At 37.9% G+C, this 17,617-nt stretch overlaps 1 protein-coding gene across 1 annotated transcript; it reads right to left on the reverse strand.

The window, feature by feature from the left end:
* Positions 1 to 2,062: 2,062 nt before the first annotated feature.
* Positions 2,063 to 13,508, reverse strand: FBXO43 (F-box protein 43). The gene is made up of 5 exons (XM_032610434.1): positions 13,097 to 13,508; positions 9,402 to 10,890; positions 7,073 to 7,175; positions 2,876 to 3,079; positions 2,063 to 2,774 (listed from the first exon to the last, which is right to left on the reverse strand). Exons 1-5 carry the CDS (start codon positions 13,131 to 13,133, stop codon positions 2,526 to 2,528), a joined length of 2,082 nt encoding a protein of 693 aa, XP_032466325.1. The 5' UTR covers positions 13,134 to 13,508; the 3' UTR covers positions 2,063 to 2,525.
* Positions 13,509 to 17,617: the final 4,109 nt, after the last annotated feature.

Consider the following 17,617-nt stretch of genomic DNA (forward strand, 5'->3'; position numbering starts at 1 on the left):
TGGAACCAGTGGCCTTCCTCTGGAACTGAGTTCTCAAGATAATTGTATTCATGCAGTTCATTTAGTTTATCAAATGAGATAGTTGTTTAAGCCACTCATGAGCTAAGAAACTACTCTGTTCAGGCCGAATTGTTCTAACTTAGAATTTTTTACCTGGTATACCAAAAGATTTTTCTTAAATGGCAAAACAATCTTCCATTAAAGACATGGTAATTATATGCATCTTGAATTTATCAACAAGGGTTCTGCAAAGAGTTTTGTCACATACAAGTGGCAGACTACCTCTGCTAGAATCCTGGCTCCCCACACTTGCTATCTATGTGATTTTACATTATTTAACCTGATTCTTGGTTTCCTGATATAAAAAAGGAATGATAACTGCATTATAGAGTCACTTTGAGGAATAAATGAGTTAACTCATGTAAAGGACTTAGAACAGTGCCTGGACATAGCAAATGCTCAATTAATTGTTTGTTGAATTTTTTTTCCAACCAAACAATTTTCACAAGCAGGTTAGAGGTTGACTTTACGGTTTCATTCAGCATAGTGTTAATGATATCAAGATCATATGCTCTATCCCCACAAATGTTATTTCACTTTATTGTATTCACATACAGCCAAACGTGTAGTAACACTGATTGGTGTTAACAGGGTAATTTCACAATACATCATTTCTTTTAACTTCCCTTATTTATAGTTAAAGAAATATACTCAGAATCAATAAGTGACTTGCATAAGGGCACAGCTAGTAAGTAGTTCAGGATACCAACCCAGGCTTTTTGATTCCTGGCCTAGTATTCCTTGCATTACACCCTAACTAGTTATAGAAAAATCAGCTAAAAGAATGAGTAGACCAAACAAATCTATTGATTAGATTACACGTTTAAAATCAATTTAAGAAATCATTTAGATTCTACTTTTTCATGTAATCAAGCATTAATCAATGAAATCAAGCATTAAAAATTAACAAATTATTAGGATAGCGTTATAATGGTTTACTTGGATAAAAAGTTAACACTGTTAGCACTAAAAAAAATCCACTCATTCAATAAATATTTACTGAGTACCTGCTACTTGCCTGGTACCAGGCTAGGTGTTAGGGATACAACGGTATTTAAATCAAATATGACAGGCCTTCACAGAGCTTACAGTCTCATGGGGAAAGAAAATTAAAAAACAAGTTAAGCAAAGTGAAACTAAGTACCACGACAGAGGAAGCACAGGACGCTATTGGAACATATAGCTAGGGTACCTGCACCAGCCAGTTACTATAATACATAATAATTTACAACCATTAGAATAATGATGATTATTTTCTGGATATCTGGAAACTTTAATAAAGTTATTCATGAATACCATATGATTTTCTTCCAGTTAACCTACCTACCTCTTGAACTCATCACAAATGTAAAACCTACCAATAAGAAGCTTGGAATTAGCTTCACTCATTAACTTTTGAATTTCTACTCTGATCTTTTGTCTTCAGAAAGTTTTATTTTTATTGTAAACTCATTTAAATATATGGTATTAAGTCCTTACACTATTTCACTCATATTGACTTTATTACAATACTCATCCCAATTTAAAGCCAAAAATTTTTTTTTAAATTGAACTTCTATCGTTTAACAGTTCCTTCAGTAGAGAGGAACACATGTAGATTATTGATTTCTAAAACTAAATGTGGTAAAATCTTCTTTTTCACTACCAGAGTGAAATAAAATACTACTTTCTTAATGGACTGAGTAACCATAAGATGACAAATGTGACACACTGAGAGGGCAATGTGACTGCAATATACAAAGTGCCTCCTCATGGACCAGAGATAGGATTCCAGATTTCTACATTGCACTACTGACAATTTCATGTGTAACAAGGTAAAGGAAACTTACGTGTGACTTATGGGTGTTTATTACCTAAGACTCTCATGGTGAATAACCATATATATCTAATAATTTACTTTTTACATCTTAGTTATCAATATTAAGTAAATTTTATTTAACCAGAAGTCTGCCCAAATGTGACATTAATTAAATTAAGAGAAAGATTGAGATTATAGAGTAAATTCAACAGAACTTCTGAAAACATTTTATTTATATTTCATTTCAAATATTCAAAGATTTTGAAATCTATAAGGCCATCTATCTCAAGTTCAGAATTTTTAATACTATTTGGAAAACTACTTTTGAAAAGTAATCGAAGAACATTTCAACACATAGTGATGAAATGCACAATTTTTAAATGTTACATGAAACAGTTAAATACATATATATAAAACACTGAAAATTCTTTATTTAAAAACACTAAATTATTAAAATGAGTAAAAATGACATTGTAAAATAAGATTTTTTCAAAGCTCACTACTTTAAAGAAAACATACAATGACATGGATCACAATATATACAAAGTAGGAAATAAATCATCATCTGTCATTGATGGGAAGACTTGCATGCTTTCAAAATATTCATAATTTTAAGCCAAACAAAATGTTGCTTCGAGGGAATGCTTCTTTTATATGTGAAGTCTCTTTAGAGGCGTTTTAAATTCCGCTTACTCTGGGCACTTCCTGGAAGAGCATCTTTTCTATTTCTTGGCTTTGCTGCTCCTCTACTACATTCTTCAGACCCATGATAAGCACACAAACATAACACACAAAAGTCAAAACCACAGGCTGTGCTGCTACATAGTCCCCTTTTCTTATAAGGCTGGTACTTAGCAGGGGATTGGCACCTTGGGCAAGGTTTTAATGCTTCATCAATAAAAAGTGTTTTGGCAACCTGTAGTAAAAGCACACAAACTAAATCTTCCATTTTCGCATAGAGAATTGCTTTATTTCAAACTCTGTAAATATTTACTTCTAATAACTTATGATACTCACCTTAACATATTCTTCCTGTTTACTACTTAAGTGAGTAACAGAAGAACTCGCTATAGGTGTCAAAACTTCTCCCCAAGGAGAAAATGTTGAAACTTGTTCTTTCTGAAAACCTGGTGTCCTAGCCTGTGCTTGCACAGATCTTAAAGCTGATCGATTTAAAAGATGGAGCCGAGTGGCAGCATCATCAACATTTAATATAGCCCCCTGTGGTAAAAGACAAGAGGGGTCAACACTGTAATATCAAAAGTTCCAGGACAGCTTTCTGATGCACATGTATTTAAATGTTTGGAAGTGGTTTTACACTACTGGAATTTTCTCCCTAAACCTTTCCTTTTTAGAAAAAAGGAAAAAAAAAAAAAAAACCCTCTCATCTAGCATTTAAAAGTCAAAGAAAAAATTAAGACAATAAATGCTAGCTTTAAGTTTGCATGCTTGGTTATTTTTCTGTTTAGAGCATGGGTTTGCAAACTTTTCCTGAAAAGGACCAGATAGCTGCAAGCTACTTAATTGTTGTTTTAGCAAACACAGCCACGGATATATGTAAATGAAAAGAGCAGGGCTGTGTTCCAATAAAACTTACTTTAAAAACACAGGTGATGGACAGGATTTGGCCCACAGATCAGAGTTTACCAAGTCCCCTTTTAGGCCAAGGTGTACGAGGAGGTGAATCAAAGCTTACTATGGGACATCATGGAATTCTTTGAAGGTTTCTTACCTTAGCCGCATGTCAGAAAAATAATGGGCCTGGTTAGACCATGAAACCCAATTTGTTTGGCTGGTTTATACAAATACCAGATACTTGCAATACTTGATTAATTTTTACACTTGAGTTTTAAACAGCTTTGATATTTTAAAAGGAGAAAAAAATGTCTCTTATTTGAACTGGATTTCCACATTACTCAAATATTTAGCCAAGAAATATTTTCAATGAATAATCCTTATAGCCTTCTATTTTGTTAAGGTTGGGAATGAGAAAAAAGAGTAAGTTTTTTTTTTTTAACAAATTGGCATTCGTAACCAATTATCAAAATAAAATGTACTACCGGTGAATTTCCTTAAGTGTCCAACTATAATTGTGTTTCCTCTCCCTTGATAGTCTCCTTTTGCCAGAGTTGGCTCCTAAATGGGGAGAGTTAAAAATATGAGAAATGACAGTAGGATAAGTATAGGAACGAAGTTAACTGGCCATGAAAAATTATGCCATTAACAGTTTAACAACATATGCATAAGTGTCATGGATGAATATTGGTTTTTGTAGAAATTAGAATTAATACAGTTGAACTTATTCAAGGACTCAATACATCTCCTCATGTTACACTTTAGAAATGATTTGCAGCCTAAGCTAGAAGCGTATGACACAAGAGCATACTAAAAGAAGACACCCATTGGATTTTGATGCAGTTGGCAAGCACAGTGATGCTCCATGCACCAAAAAATGAATAGAGGTATGTTGTTGAAGCAAATTTCTTCCACAGAAGAAACATTCATTCATTTAACAAACATTCATAAAACATCTACTAGGTGTCGAATGAATAGAACAGTCTAGTCCCTGCCCTCTTGGAGCTTAAAATGTGTGCTACTATCTCCGAACAGTATAAGGTCAAGCAGCCAACAAAGGCACGCATTCGTGAGCACCAACATTTTTCAAAATATAGTCTCCATCACGTTACCAGAAAATATTTAAATGTGACAGGGGAGTCACCTTACTGATGTTCATTTCCATGATTATAAGAAAACAGGGAAGACTACAGTAAATTAAGAAATTCAATGGAAAAAGTGGGATATTCTGATTTTAATGGTCATTCTCACTGCTGCAAAGCAAACAGATTAAATAGAGGTCCTATCACACGTAGCTGGTGTGTGCGTTTTAATTTTTACATATAAAGGGCTTTCAGTGCCACTATACAAGTATGAGGAAAACCACCAAACAACTTTGTTGTATAATTTTTCTGTTTTGGTTAATGATATACATTAGGATAGTTCAGGTAGAAAGCAACCAGTCCATTTCAGAAGAGGAGGGCAAAAGGCATCTGGAAGGATGTCTCTGAAGAAAAGAGGGAACAGGTAGAATACCTGATACATTCAGAGTTAAGAGGAGATTTCCAGTTCTGGTGGATAACAGGAGATGAGTCAGGGATCCGTATAGAGAAACAATAAGCAAAAAAAAAAAAAAAAAGAAGAAGAAAAGAAAGAAAGAAAGAAACTGGGCAGTTATTAACTCTGAGGAAAAAAGTTATAGGAAAAAAGGTATAACAGGTATAATCATACTGTACTACATGTCACAGCTGTCAAAAAGTCCTAAGAATCTCAACGCAGTCTTAATAATGTCAGCACCTAATTCTAATTCGCTCCCAAACGATGGTGTAGTTACATTCATAAGATAGGAGAAAGGACTTCAGAGGGAGAGGTGGGTAGATAGGTAGTGGTGAGAGGTTAGAGAACTCACCTAGTCCCTCTACAGAAAAAAACAAAAGAAGAAATAGCAGTAAAGGCATGCCATTCAGAAACGTGGAGGTAAATATCAAAAGGAACAGCTAAAAAGTGATTGCCTCGATGGGGCAAGAATCAAGAGTAGGAAGCGCAGGAGAATATGTGCTTTTTTATAAGCCTTAAAGTGCAATTTGATGTTTTAAACCATGTACTGTGTCTACTGAAAAAAAAATTTAAAGCAAATCAGAATAAAGGAAAATACTCAAGTAAGGAAAAAAGTACAGTCCTTTAAGAAACCAAGTTAAAAAGAAAAATGGTGGCTAGGATATGAGGGTAGAATGCTTTATCTAGAACTACGCAAAGGCTTACCAATACAACATGTTTCCTCCACATAGGATGTAAAGAGTACATGGAGCTAAAAGTTTAATATTAATGGGTACTTGCTTAAAAATGTGTTTTTGGTCTGTCCTTAGCATGTAGGGAGCCACTCTAAAATGATATGTTGAGAAGGAAATTTATATCTTCAGTATTATAAGCTCCCAGAGCCAGCAGCTACAGCAGTAGCCAAGAGCCGTGAGTCAGTCGTGAAGGATTATTATAGGTGAGAAGGTAAAACATTTCTTCAAATAAAATAGAAAGTCAATACTTTAGTTAATAGCGGTCCCTAATATTTCCTTGGAATGAGAAACCCCCCAATCTGTACCTAGGTGTTCATATTAGTTTATACCATGCTTCATCTCAGTTATTATATTTCACCAAATTATAAATTTACTTATGTTATTAAACACTTTTTACTAGAACAAGAATAAGAGAGTTAATTCTCGGAGTTTCTTTTGGTATTGATGCCTAAGAAAGGTCTAAAAGTTGAATATACAGTAAATATGGGTGCCAGAGTCATCAGATGCCTGTTATACAAAGTAGTATCCCCAGAAAGAATTAATCAGCTTCTGTAAAACTTTTCTTGTAACTTCAAAGCTGGACCTCAAATCTTCAAGAGAGCACAAGTTTATGATGTCTTACAAGTACTAATCTGCCATGCTCACTCACCTCCAGGCCTCCATATATGCTATTCCCTCTGCTGAAACACCTTCCCTAACTCATTATTCAGCTCTCAGCTGAGACGCATTTTTTCCTCCTCTTGATCCCCACTCCTTTTAAGTGTTCAATAAAGAGAACTCTGGGCTTCCTCTAACACACCTGTACTGTAATCACCTGTTTATAACTATCACCCACAGGGTATGAGTGCCAAGAAAGCAAGGAATCATGTCACAAATGTTCACATTGTAATCTGAGCAACTGCATGTAGTATCGACTCAAAAGACTGGATGGGAAAATGCTATAAGGATGTCTAACTATGAATAGGGTCCAGCATATCCTATTCAAATGGTATTCAAATACTGCTAACAGCATACACACTTAACAACAAAACCCAGTAAGATATTCTTGATGTCAGTTAGTCTACTCCACTGATGCACTGGGTAGAGATGGAGTTTGGGAAAAATAAAGAGTTTATGAGTGCATGAGTTCCCTGGTGGCCTAGTGGTTAGGATTCCAGGCTTTCACTGCCGTGGCCCAGGCTCAATCCCTGAGATTCCACAAGCCACGTGGCACAGCCAAAAACAAACAAAAAAAGAGTTTATGAGTCAATGTTGGTAAATGGAAAGGTTAAAAGATAGCAAGATAGCAGGAAAACCAAATGAGGTTGTCCAGCCATATGGGATTAGATATTTATACAAATCCATTTTAGAATAGTATTATATACATTACCTCAGAATCTGTTTTCAGTTGTGTGATATGAAATTTCCTCCTCTGATCTGCTTTTTTATCTTGAATAATAATTTCACGCCAATTTCTGCTCACTTTCCAAATACTGTAACAAAAAGATCAGTCCTTATATTGTATATATTCCACAGAATTAATATTTTTCACACATGACAATAAGAAAAATTCATTTTAAAGATTTTGGATAGTTTATTTAAAGCTAAAATTTTACATTAAAAATATGACTTGATCTGCATAGTTGTGAAAGAATACCTATTAAAATATGCCAGCATCATATTGACAGATTACTATCTCATAAATGGTTAAGGAAAAAACAAAGTTTCATAAAAACCCAAATGGGTCCACTGCGAGGCTAATTAAGAGGATTTAACTTAAACATGACACTAAGATTAAAAATTTGGAACATGACATGCAGCAAATGATTATCAACTGTAGTGCAAGAGATTCTATAAATTTCTCCTATTATTGTATTTAACGAATTTCTGTCACTTTGATTAAATAAACACAAAAGCAATCAATCCTTTATTGGAAGTACTAAGTGCCAAATACAGTTGACCCCTGAACAACATGGGTTTGAATTCTGGGGATGAACTTACAGGTGGATTTTTTCAATAGTAAATACTACACAGACTGGTTGGTTGAATCCAGGGATGCCGAACCCCGGATACGGAGGAAACTCGGATATGGAGAGCTGACTATAAATTACACAAAGATTTTTAGACTGCATGGCAGAGGGTCAGCGCCCCTAATCTCTGGCTGTTCAAGGGTCAGCTATAATAAACATTATTATGGGTAGCACTACAAAGTTCCTATTTTATAAACCAAAGTTTGTAAGACTAAAGCAGCTAAAGAAAAACACAATTTATGTCTAGTGATTGCTTATTTATCAATAACTTTGACTATATTAATTATTAAAGAAAAGCTAATCCTGCAACTGTTAATATGGTCTTTTTTATTACTTTAACTTAACAAATCACTCAAAGTGAATGAGGTCAGGAGAAGGTTATGGAGGGCCCCAGGTTATAGTTGAGTTATCAATACTACTATTCTTCCAGTTACCGTGGCCACTTCAATTGCCATTGCCTCTCCTTAAGCCGATACATGTGCCTTATATCAGATAGATGGAGAGATATAGGCAGAAAGTCACTCATTAATGGGGAAGAAATGAAATACACGTTTGGGTATTTGCCTCAGCTATTTCAACTGACTGTAATTTCTCATATTACCAAGAATAAGCACTGCCAAGATTATACATGCACTCTGCAATACAAATACTATAAATCTAGAGGGATGGCAGCAAAGGCAATTATTGAAATATGACTGAATATCATTTGTTCCTACAAGCGAGCACCCAAAAGAGTCACCCAAGTTTTAATTCTAACTGGTCTGTATCCAAATACTCCAGCATATAAAAATAAAATTCCTATGTCGCAGCCATCTCCTTATTCTTTTAAACAAATAATTTATCTCATTTGAAATTTTTTAAAGGCACGTGTATGTAGGCCATTAACCTGCTTATCATCCTACTTGGGTTACACCAAAGACATTCCTGATCAAGGCTATTCTGAAAGGACTTAAACCTTAATAAGAGTTTTGGGAAAATATGGGCTTAGAAATCAGAGGGCTCAGCTGTAGACCTGGATCTGTTTCTGTCTCGAGTGACCATTGGCAGATCCCTTCTCTGGAGCTCAGTTTTCTCATCTGCAAAATACATGATAGGACTAGACATTTCAGAAGACTTCCAGCTATGAGATTCTACAATTCTCTACAATAGCCTACATTTAATTTATGGGGAAAAGGTGAAGAAGGGTTTTAATAGAAGCAGGGGCCATAAAAGAGTAAGGATTCTATGAAAACAACTCTTCACACATACCTATGGAAATAGAGGCTCACTAACTCTCTTGCATGTCCTTCCCCAACCATGACCTTGCAAAAATCCTGTTCCACATGGCTTCCCTCCTTCCTGGTCATGGCATTCCCAAGGGCCTTGTCTTCTGATAGTCCTGCACTTCGCAAAATTGCCAGTATAAACACAGTCTCTCTTTAGTCTCGTAACTCTAGTTCCTACCCTCAATACTCCTATATATGTGACTTAGTTTCTCTTTACTTATGGCAACATTCAATATACTGAAATTTCTGTGAAATTTCTGAGACACTGAAGAATTTCACTAAACCACCTTTGATAAAATATAAAGTATCCAAGATAGAGATGCTAAAACAAAATTTCAAAAAAAAGTACTCAACTAACAGAAAAGCTTTCCAACTTAAAAAAAAATAAAAGGCAGTTTTATTTCAGAAAAAAAAAAATTCTTACCTGCATAGGCTTTCTGCAGCCAAGGAATCTAAAACCATAGCAAGAACATGCTTTAAATTTCTGTATTTTAATTCTGTTAAGATGTCCAGTTTTTCTATACCCATTTTCTTGCCAATCAGGCCTGCAAGTACACGCTGTAGTACAGCTATTTTCCCCCCGTCCCTTTCTTCTAACAATTCACGTGCACCACTTTGCTGGAATCTTTTCCTTTTGCTTTTCATAAAGAGCTCATGCACTAACTGCAAGGCTGGGGTCTTTGATAAATTCTTAAAGCTTAAACTCAAATCCCCACTCTTATTGTCACTGCTTGGCTGACTCTCTGAGATGTCTGAAGTGGCCACTGGTGTTGATTCAGAGCCAGAGAGGTTGGGCTGCTTTTCTTCTTCTGTCTCAGATTGTGAGCCTTGCTCCCTAAGGGTGGACAGTCTTCTTAATCTTCCAAGACGCCTTGATCTTCTTACCGTGTCCCTGACTTTGAGAGTTCCCTTATGTTTCTGAAGCAGTTCTTGGAAAGAGCCCTCTTGGTCAGTGAGGGAATCTTCTGATTTATCCAAGCAAAGTGAGTTAAAGCCACTGTCTTCAGGTGTTGAAATATTTCGTCTCACTTCACCTAAAGGAGAAAGCCTTTGACTTACATTAAATTTAACATTTGCTACAAGATTACTTATTGGAGTCACAAATATGTCCTCATCTGTTCCACAAGTTGTTCCACTGACCGAAGAGCCCAGAAGTTCAGGATATGTATTCTCATCATTAATACATAGACTGCTGTCGCTAAAGTCATGTGTGATAGAGTCTTTAAAACTATTGCCTTGAATTGGAGATATACATTCAACTTCAAATAGGCTACAGTTATCTTTGGAATCATCAACTGTGGATGTCTTCTGTTGAGAAAAATTAAGTCTCAATTTTTGACTGCTGGAAGTCGCTTCTTCTGTTTTCAAAGTGCTAGTAACTAAAGAACTAAAATTATTTTGCCTTGGGAAACCTGAAGCACTGCTTGGAATATTTTTTTCTAAATTGGGAACTTGGCTTGTACTACTTTCGAGAGAACTATTTTGTGATTCAAAATCCCCCTTTAGAAGAGAGAAAGATACATCCAATCTTCTGCGCAGTAAAAATTTTTTTCCACTGACTTTAGGAGTTTCACAAAGGTCTGGGGTTTTATCCTTTTCCTTCCTGGGGAAGACAAATCTCTTTCTTTGAGTGGGAGACTCTAAACTATGTGTTAAGGCCAGACTTGAAGTTTCAGGATGTTCATGGATTAAAGTTGAGCCTCTTTCTTTCTTTCCAAATGATTCTTTATCTGTATTATCAAAGCTGCATGATTTTAACAGCTCACTGTAGCCACTATCTTGAAATGAAGATGTGGAACAAAAGTCTCCAAAGCTGGACGACTTGATGTTGACAATAGGAGAGTCCACCTCATTTCCTGCTCCAGTGCCAGCTTGACCTGAATGCCTTTCTGACATCTTCAAAATCTCTGTTTCTACAAAGTGAAAACAAATTTTATTCTTCCTTTGAAATGAACAGTCTGGCAGCTTACACCAAAATACATTACTTGTTATGAGCACAAATAATAATGGAAAATTGTATGGCAATAAAAAAAGTTACTTTAAAAAACAAATCTACTCTACACTATACTCACGTGTCTCTTACATAAAACAATGTTTTAACATCGCGAAGACCAAAATTTCCAGGAAATAAATATTCACAGATTACCTGACTAAGCATAGTCTAGGCACCATGCACAAATATTTTCTTGAACTACACTTGAGAAAAAAAAAATCTCATGGCGTCATTTTTAGATGATTTTATTACTTTATGACTTTTACAGCGCTAAAGTACATTACTGTAGTTTTAATATTCTGGCTTATTTGTGCTGACCAAGATTTTGTCAGTTGGATATTTCCTTTCGATATTTTGCGATGTAAATAAAGCTGTTTAAAAAAAAAACTATATGCTGATTTTTAAACATGTATTTGGGAAATGTGTCAAGTACGTGCTGCCAGTAGACTAAACTGCAATATGGCTAAACAACTCTAGGATAATGTCATTTATACTTGTAACACGGGCCTGTCTCAGAAACTCAGTCCTCCTGACCATTCACAAGGTCTAAATTGGCAGACTTTCACCTTTGCAAAGACTCTTAGGCTCACTAATAAATTACTAACACATTCTTGAGTTAGCCAAAATGAACCCCTGTCCCACAGATAACATGGCCATGTCAAACCTGGCAAGTTATACTCATTCATGCCTCATCTTCTAAATATTTTCTATTTGGGGGAAACCCACCCTTTATAATATTCTTGAAATTGAAAATAAAGAATTCAAGTACATTCCTTAAAGAAGAAATGTGATTCAGTAATTATATTTGTAAGGAATGACACTAGGAAATACTTTACTCATTTGTTTTTAAGGAAATACTTTACTCTTTCACCTTTTCAACGCTATCATTGCATTCCTTCTTTGTGGAAACTTGAATTACATCTTAGCTCAAAGTATAAGAAGAAAAGATAAGAAAGTTATCATAGCATATATTTCTGCAGACTATTCAAGGGACACTAAGAAAATTGTCATTCTTTCAAAGTTTTCTCCAGGCCAAGTACACGATTCTTCTCTATTAAAAAGATCCTGGGAAGATGTATTTTAGTTGAGTATAATGGGAAAGTAATTTATTTATGCTTAAGTTACATCAGTTAAATATGTAAATGAATGAGCTTTAAAAAATTGCTACAATAACCACAAAACCAAATAGTTTCTTTATGGTGTAATGATCATTAGGAGATCATTATTACTGGGCAAAGTACCTAGGTGTTTTTCAGTCTTTAAAACCTATATTCCGTTTTGGTAAGTCTCACACATGTTCTCTTCTGATTTAGATTCCCTCAGATTGTGACAATCACTGCTCTCTTCCGTACATGCTTACCAGCCAAAATTATCAAACTTTGCTTTCTATAATTCATATTATATTTTTAAACAATTTTTGTTTTCAAAATATTAAGTTAATAAGATAGAATGTGTTTTCAAATTACACCTCCATCCACGAATATTTCCCCCTTTCTGAGAATCACTCTATTAAGTAACAGTTTTCACTCATTTGGTAAAGTTAGGTCCCAGCCTTTTTTTTTTAAAGTTACAACAAATGTAACTATTCTGCTACTTCACCACTAGGTGTCTCACCATGCTAGAATTTGGGAATCTGAGAGGCAAATTGTTAGAAACAAGAGTAGGGGTGCAGAGATCATCCTCTCCCTGCCAGAAACCATAAACCGGTTGCTTTAAACGTACAGAAAACTTCCTAATTTTTTCTGTTCATCTACACATTTGAAGTTGCTTCCACCGTGCTTTCTCTGACGTCATCATTTTTTTCACCTTTCATCATTTTCAACCCAAGACATTGGTCTCAAACAAAATGTGGTTATTCAAACTTTAAATTTAAAATTATTTATGCAAAATCGTGGAACGCCTGTTGACTTGTTCAATTTTACTGATTCAACAGTTCACTGATGAATCAAACAAGCCTCTTCAATATTCGTTTTTTAAAACCAGACTCCTGATAAGGATTGAGAACACTTATCTCTATAGCGCTCTTTAAAAAAAAAAAAAAAAACTGATTAACTCAATGAAGTACTTACAATATGATAACAAATTAGAACCAAATTTCCTTCATTTGTTAAAGTGTAAAATCTTACCATCAGTAAAGCTTGAGTTCTTAGACGTCAACGTCATGTAGGCTTCCAAAAAAGGAAATTTCTCACTTTACCTTTAAAATTCGTGCCAAAGTAATACCACTTAAAGAGAAAATTTTAATTTGAACAATTCATTAAAACGTGCAGTAGCACGATACCGGCTAAAATTTGTATACGTGAAGTACATGCTACAGGGATTAGTTCTAACACTTGAAAAGGCCTAAATCATTTTGAATTTCCTCCAGCTTTCCGGACAACAGTAATTTTAATATCTTTGTTTTCTCCAGCTAGCCTTGGAATGGAAGAAACTTCCCAAATTGGGGTTTCTGAGATGCAGTGTAAGCTGCAGCGCGGTCATCTCCTCCCCCAGGAGCAGTCGGCGGGTGGGTGGTTAACGGTCTCCGCAAGGCGTCAATCGGGCCTCTCGTCCCTCCGCGGACCCTCCCCAGGCCAGGCTGTCGGAGGGAGGCCCGGCCTGGCCCCAGGGCCCAGGAAGCCACCCACGGGCTGAGGGTGGGTGGGCCGTCTCCTGGAGCAGAGCGAGGGGAAAGTGAACGGCGTCGGGGCGCCTCTCTAGTCCCGGCACCCGGGAAGCAGAGCTAGAGCGGGCGCGGGGCCGGGGAAGCCCGGAGGCCGGCCAGCCCGCACACACCTGGCGTCCCCCGCTCCCGCCCACCTGGAGACCCGGGGCGGCCGCACCCACGGGGTCGACGGGCGGGCGAGGACCGAGGCGGCTGCCTCTGGAGCGCAGGGGAGGTGCCGCGGCCTCGCCTTCAGCGACGCCAGGCTATGGCAACCCCCACGCCAGCTTCGTGTGGGGCCGCCGCGTTTCCCTCCTTCGGTTTGAACGGCCCGCCCTGAGTAACCGCTGCGCGCCGCCCCGCGCCGCCCCTTCCTCTCGCTCAGCGGCGCCCCAGCCGGCGGCCCCGCGACCCGCAGGCCCCCGGCCCAGCCTCCGCCCGAGGAAGTCTGTACTTGCTTTCCCATCCCTCCGTGCGCACACCCCTCCGAGGCTCCATGAGGGCTTCCTAATTTGATAGGTTCTTCTCTCCTCCCCATTTTAACTTTGGGGAACACTGTATAGAAAGGTTAACAGGTCCTACAGTGGGATGCTATTAAAAATAATGTAGGAAAACATTCACTTGAAAATGTTTCCGGAGATGAAATCAAGCGTGAAAAGCAGGTTACAAACAGAATGACTCATTTTAGGTTAGAAGTTCAGCTATACACAGGATAAAGTCTGAAAGGTTTGACTAACTTGGTTACAGCATCTCTAGACATCATTATGCTTGTTTTTTTAGGCATCTAAAAAGGGATGTTTTATGTGCCAGGCTCCATCCTTCTGCTCTTGGCAACTTCTTCCTAATTCTTTTTTTCTGGCTTCTTTTCCTCTACTTACTCCCTAAATGGGCGTCCTACCCAACATTTTTCTTACTTTACCATTCTGTGCTTACATGATTCTCATTCAGAGTTAAAAGGATTACTTTAAAGCCAGTAACAGCCACTGCTACCACTCTCCTCCGACAGAACATTTCTCCATGTGGATGCCCCACAGTTATCCTAAATGCCACATATCCAAAATCAAACTCACTAACAATGATTAAGCTCTGACTATGTGCCAATTATTGGGCTAGGTACTGGGAATACAAAGATGGAATGGCGCAGTTACTGCCCTGAAGGGCTGGCTCACTGGTGTAAGTGCTATAGTAGAGGAATGGTAGTAACACAAAAGAAAAGGGATCAACTAAATCTACGGCGGAAGAGTGGGCAGAGCTACCTTTATATAGACTGTGATATGAGGTGGATTTTGAAGGAAGGGTAGCATCTTTAAAGACAGATAACAGGTGATTCTAAACTTGAAACAAAATGTACCAGCAGGAAAATTGAAACAGTTGGGCACATTAGAGAAACTACAAATAATTTGTTACAGCTGGAAACTAAGACTGGTTTGAGGAAAGGGCAAAGAAAATTCTTGACAAGGGGAAGAAGCCAAGCCGTGGAGAGGTTTGGATGCACATTAAGAGTCTGAAGTTTATCCTACGCGCGAGCTTTCTCTAGTTGCGGTGAGCGGGGGCTATTTTTCGTTGCAGTGCGCAGGCTTCTCATTGCGGTGGCTTCTCTTGTTGCAGAGCACAGGCTCTAGACACGCGGGCTCAGTAGTTGTGGCTCATGGGCTCTAGAGCGCAGACTCAGTAGTTTTGGCGCACAGGCTTAGCTGCTCTGCAACATGTGGGATCTTCCCGGACCAGGGCTCGAACCCCTGTCTGGGTTCGCCCCCACTGGGAGGCGGATCGCCCCCACTGGCAGCTGATTCTTAACCACCACCCCCAGGGAAGTCCCAGGCAATGTAGGACGTTTTAGAAGGACCACTCTGGTGGCAGAATGGAAGACAGAAGGAAGAGAGGTGAGAGTGGCTTAGGAAGCTACTGCATTACTCTGGAAGATAATGGGGGTGGAGAAGGACCTACACCTGATTCAGTTGGCTGAATGAACTGCATGCAGCAGGGAGTGAGGAGCGAAGAGTACAGGTTTGGGAGGAAATAAAATGAATTTAGTGCGAGGTTGTTACGTTTGTGGTACCTGTAGGACTTAAGGTAAGGAATTGGTGAATTACACATTCTTCAAGATGGCACCTCCCTGAAGCCTCCCTCACACGTTCGGATAGAATGAGTAGTGTCCTTTCTAGGTCCTCAAACCAGTCTCTATTACAATCAAGCCTTTATTTTGCCACTCCCTGCCCAGCACTTGCAATCCTTCTCTCCTGAATTTTCTCCATATAATTTATCACCTTATAAAATACTGTATTATTTACTTACTTTGTGTAAGGTCTGCTCCCCACTCCACTGTAAACAGGGCAGGGGATTTTGCCTATGGTTAAATAAAAGCCACACGACCCCAAAACACGATTAAACATTGCCCTTTTCTCTTTCTCTAGTAATTTTTCTTTAGATATTTTGTTACAACTGAAGAGTAAAAGAATGTATCATAACTCCCTTCTATTCACTCGAAGAATACTTTTACACCCCTCCCCACCCCAAAAATGGCAAAAAGACACCTAGTTACATGTAGCTTGCCCTAGCTTTACTCATATACTGCAAATTTAAGCCACTGAGCTATATTTTCCTATTCTTTACACATCACAGTCTTTGGCCTTTTCCCTTCCCTTTCTGGATTGGGTGTAATCTCATTACTGACCTCAGAATTCTAAAACCCATATGTTTTCCACAGAGCTAACGCTTCTTTTGGAGACCATCCAGGAAAACATACTGAAAGGGTTTTCCATCACCATGATAGTCAAGCTATGCAGGTATACTTAAATGAGTATGATCAAGAAAAAGGAAAACAGATACTCAGGGGGAAAATAGCAACTTGCATCTCCATAACCATATTATTGCAATGTAAGCATTTAAAAACACTAGTATCCAAGTTGGCAAAACAAATGCCCTCATTAAGAGAGAGCAATGCGATGATGTCCAGCACGTAGCAAATGCTCAAGAAAAGTTAGCTGTCACCATTGATAACAGCTTCCACAGACCATGCTCCAAAATGATCCTAAAATTACTGTTTCCTGCTGATAGGAAAGAGAATGTTGCACTGGGAACTAGCCTCGACATGAACTCTTGTTGAAATTCTGGATCTCCTTGCTATAACTTGTCTTTACCCTAACCCTCTGTAGGGTTCCATTTGTATTCTACATGTGTTGATCCGTTCTGATCTCCACAAACTGTGTTACGTGCCAGCATCATCTTGATAACCTCAAGCTGCATAGTCAGAACCCAGGTCAGTTTGCAATGATTAAAAGTTACACTTTCTGGATCACTCCATAATCTTTCTCTTATCATGACAATGGTTTTACCTAATATTTCTTGAGTGAAGCTAATTTTGACTGTTCTATTGGATTACCTCTTCCCTTTGGCTAAGAGGAGGGGTATTTCGTAAGAGAGCTGATGATCAAAATATTTATGTTCTATCTTAGCCTATCTGTGGAGAAAGAAGCAGGACAGTCCACTGTGTTTCCTGGAAATTTAAAAATCGGCAACTAGGAAGACTGAGAAAATCGAGTTAAATCTCTCAGGCTGGTCTGTGGAGGTGCAACCAGTTGGAATTCCTTCTGGAAGTGAAAGGTGAGGCTCAAGGTTCCCAAGTTGCTGGATGGAAGACCGAAAAGCGGTATAGCCTGCTTAATAAAAACCAAAGTAGTGCATGTTGGGGAGAAAGAAACCTGCTTCTCAGATTAACTAAAATAGTTATTAACAACTGGTTAGTTTCTAAATTTTAATAACTTCATTTTCTTCTCTCTCGTGATATAAGTAAAATACCTGCTGTGAAAGAAGCAAACGAATGCAAATGTTGTGAACCCAACTGTTACTAGTCTCACTAAAATTTTGATCTTTGAAAGAACACGCCTTCACTGGACAAGTCGTTTTGTTCTTCTGGGGAGGAATTAATACATGGGATGAAAGGAGAGTCAATGGACAGCTACCACTACCTAAATCCCTTAGCTTTAAGTGGGAGTAATTGACG

Source organism: Phocoena sinus, chromosome 17 (genome assembly GCF_008692025.1).
Source record: "Phocoena sinus isolate mPhoSin1 chromosome 17, mPhoSin1.pri, whole genome shotgun sequence".
NCBI classification, from domain to species: Eukaryota; Metazoa; Chordata; class Mammalia; order Artiodactyla; family Phocoenidae; genus Phocoena; species Phocoena sinus.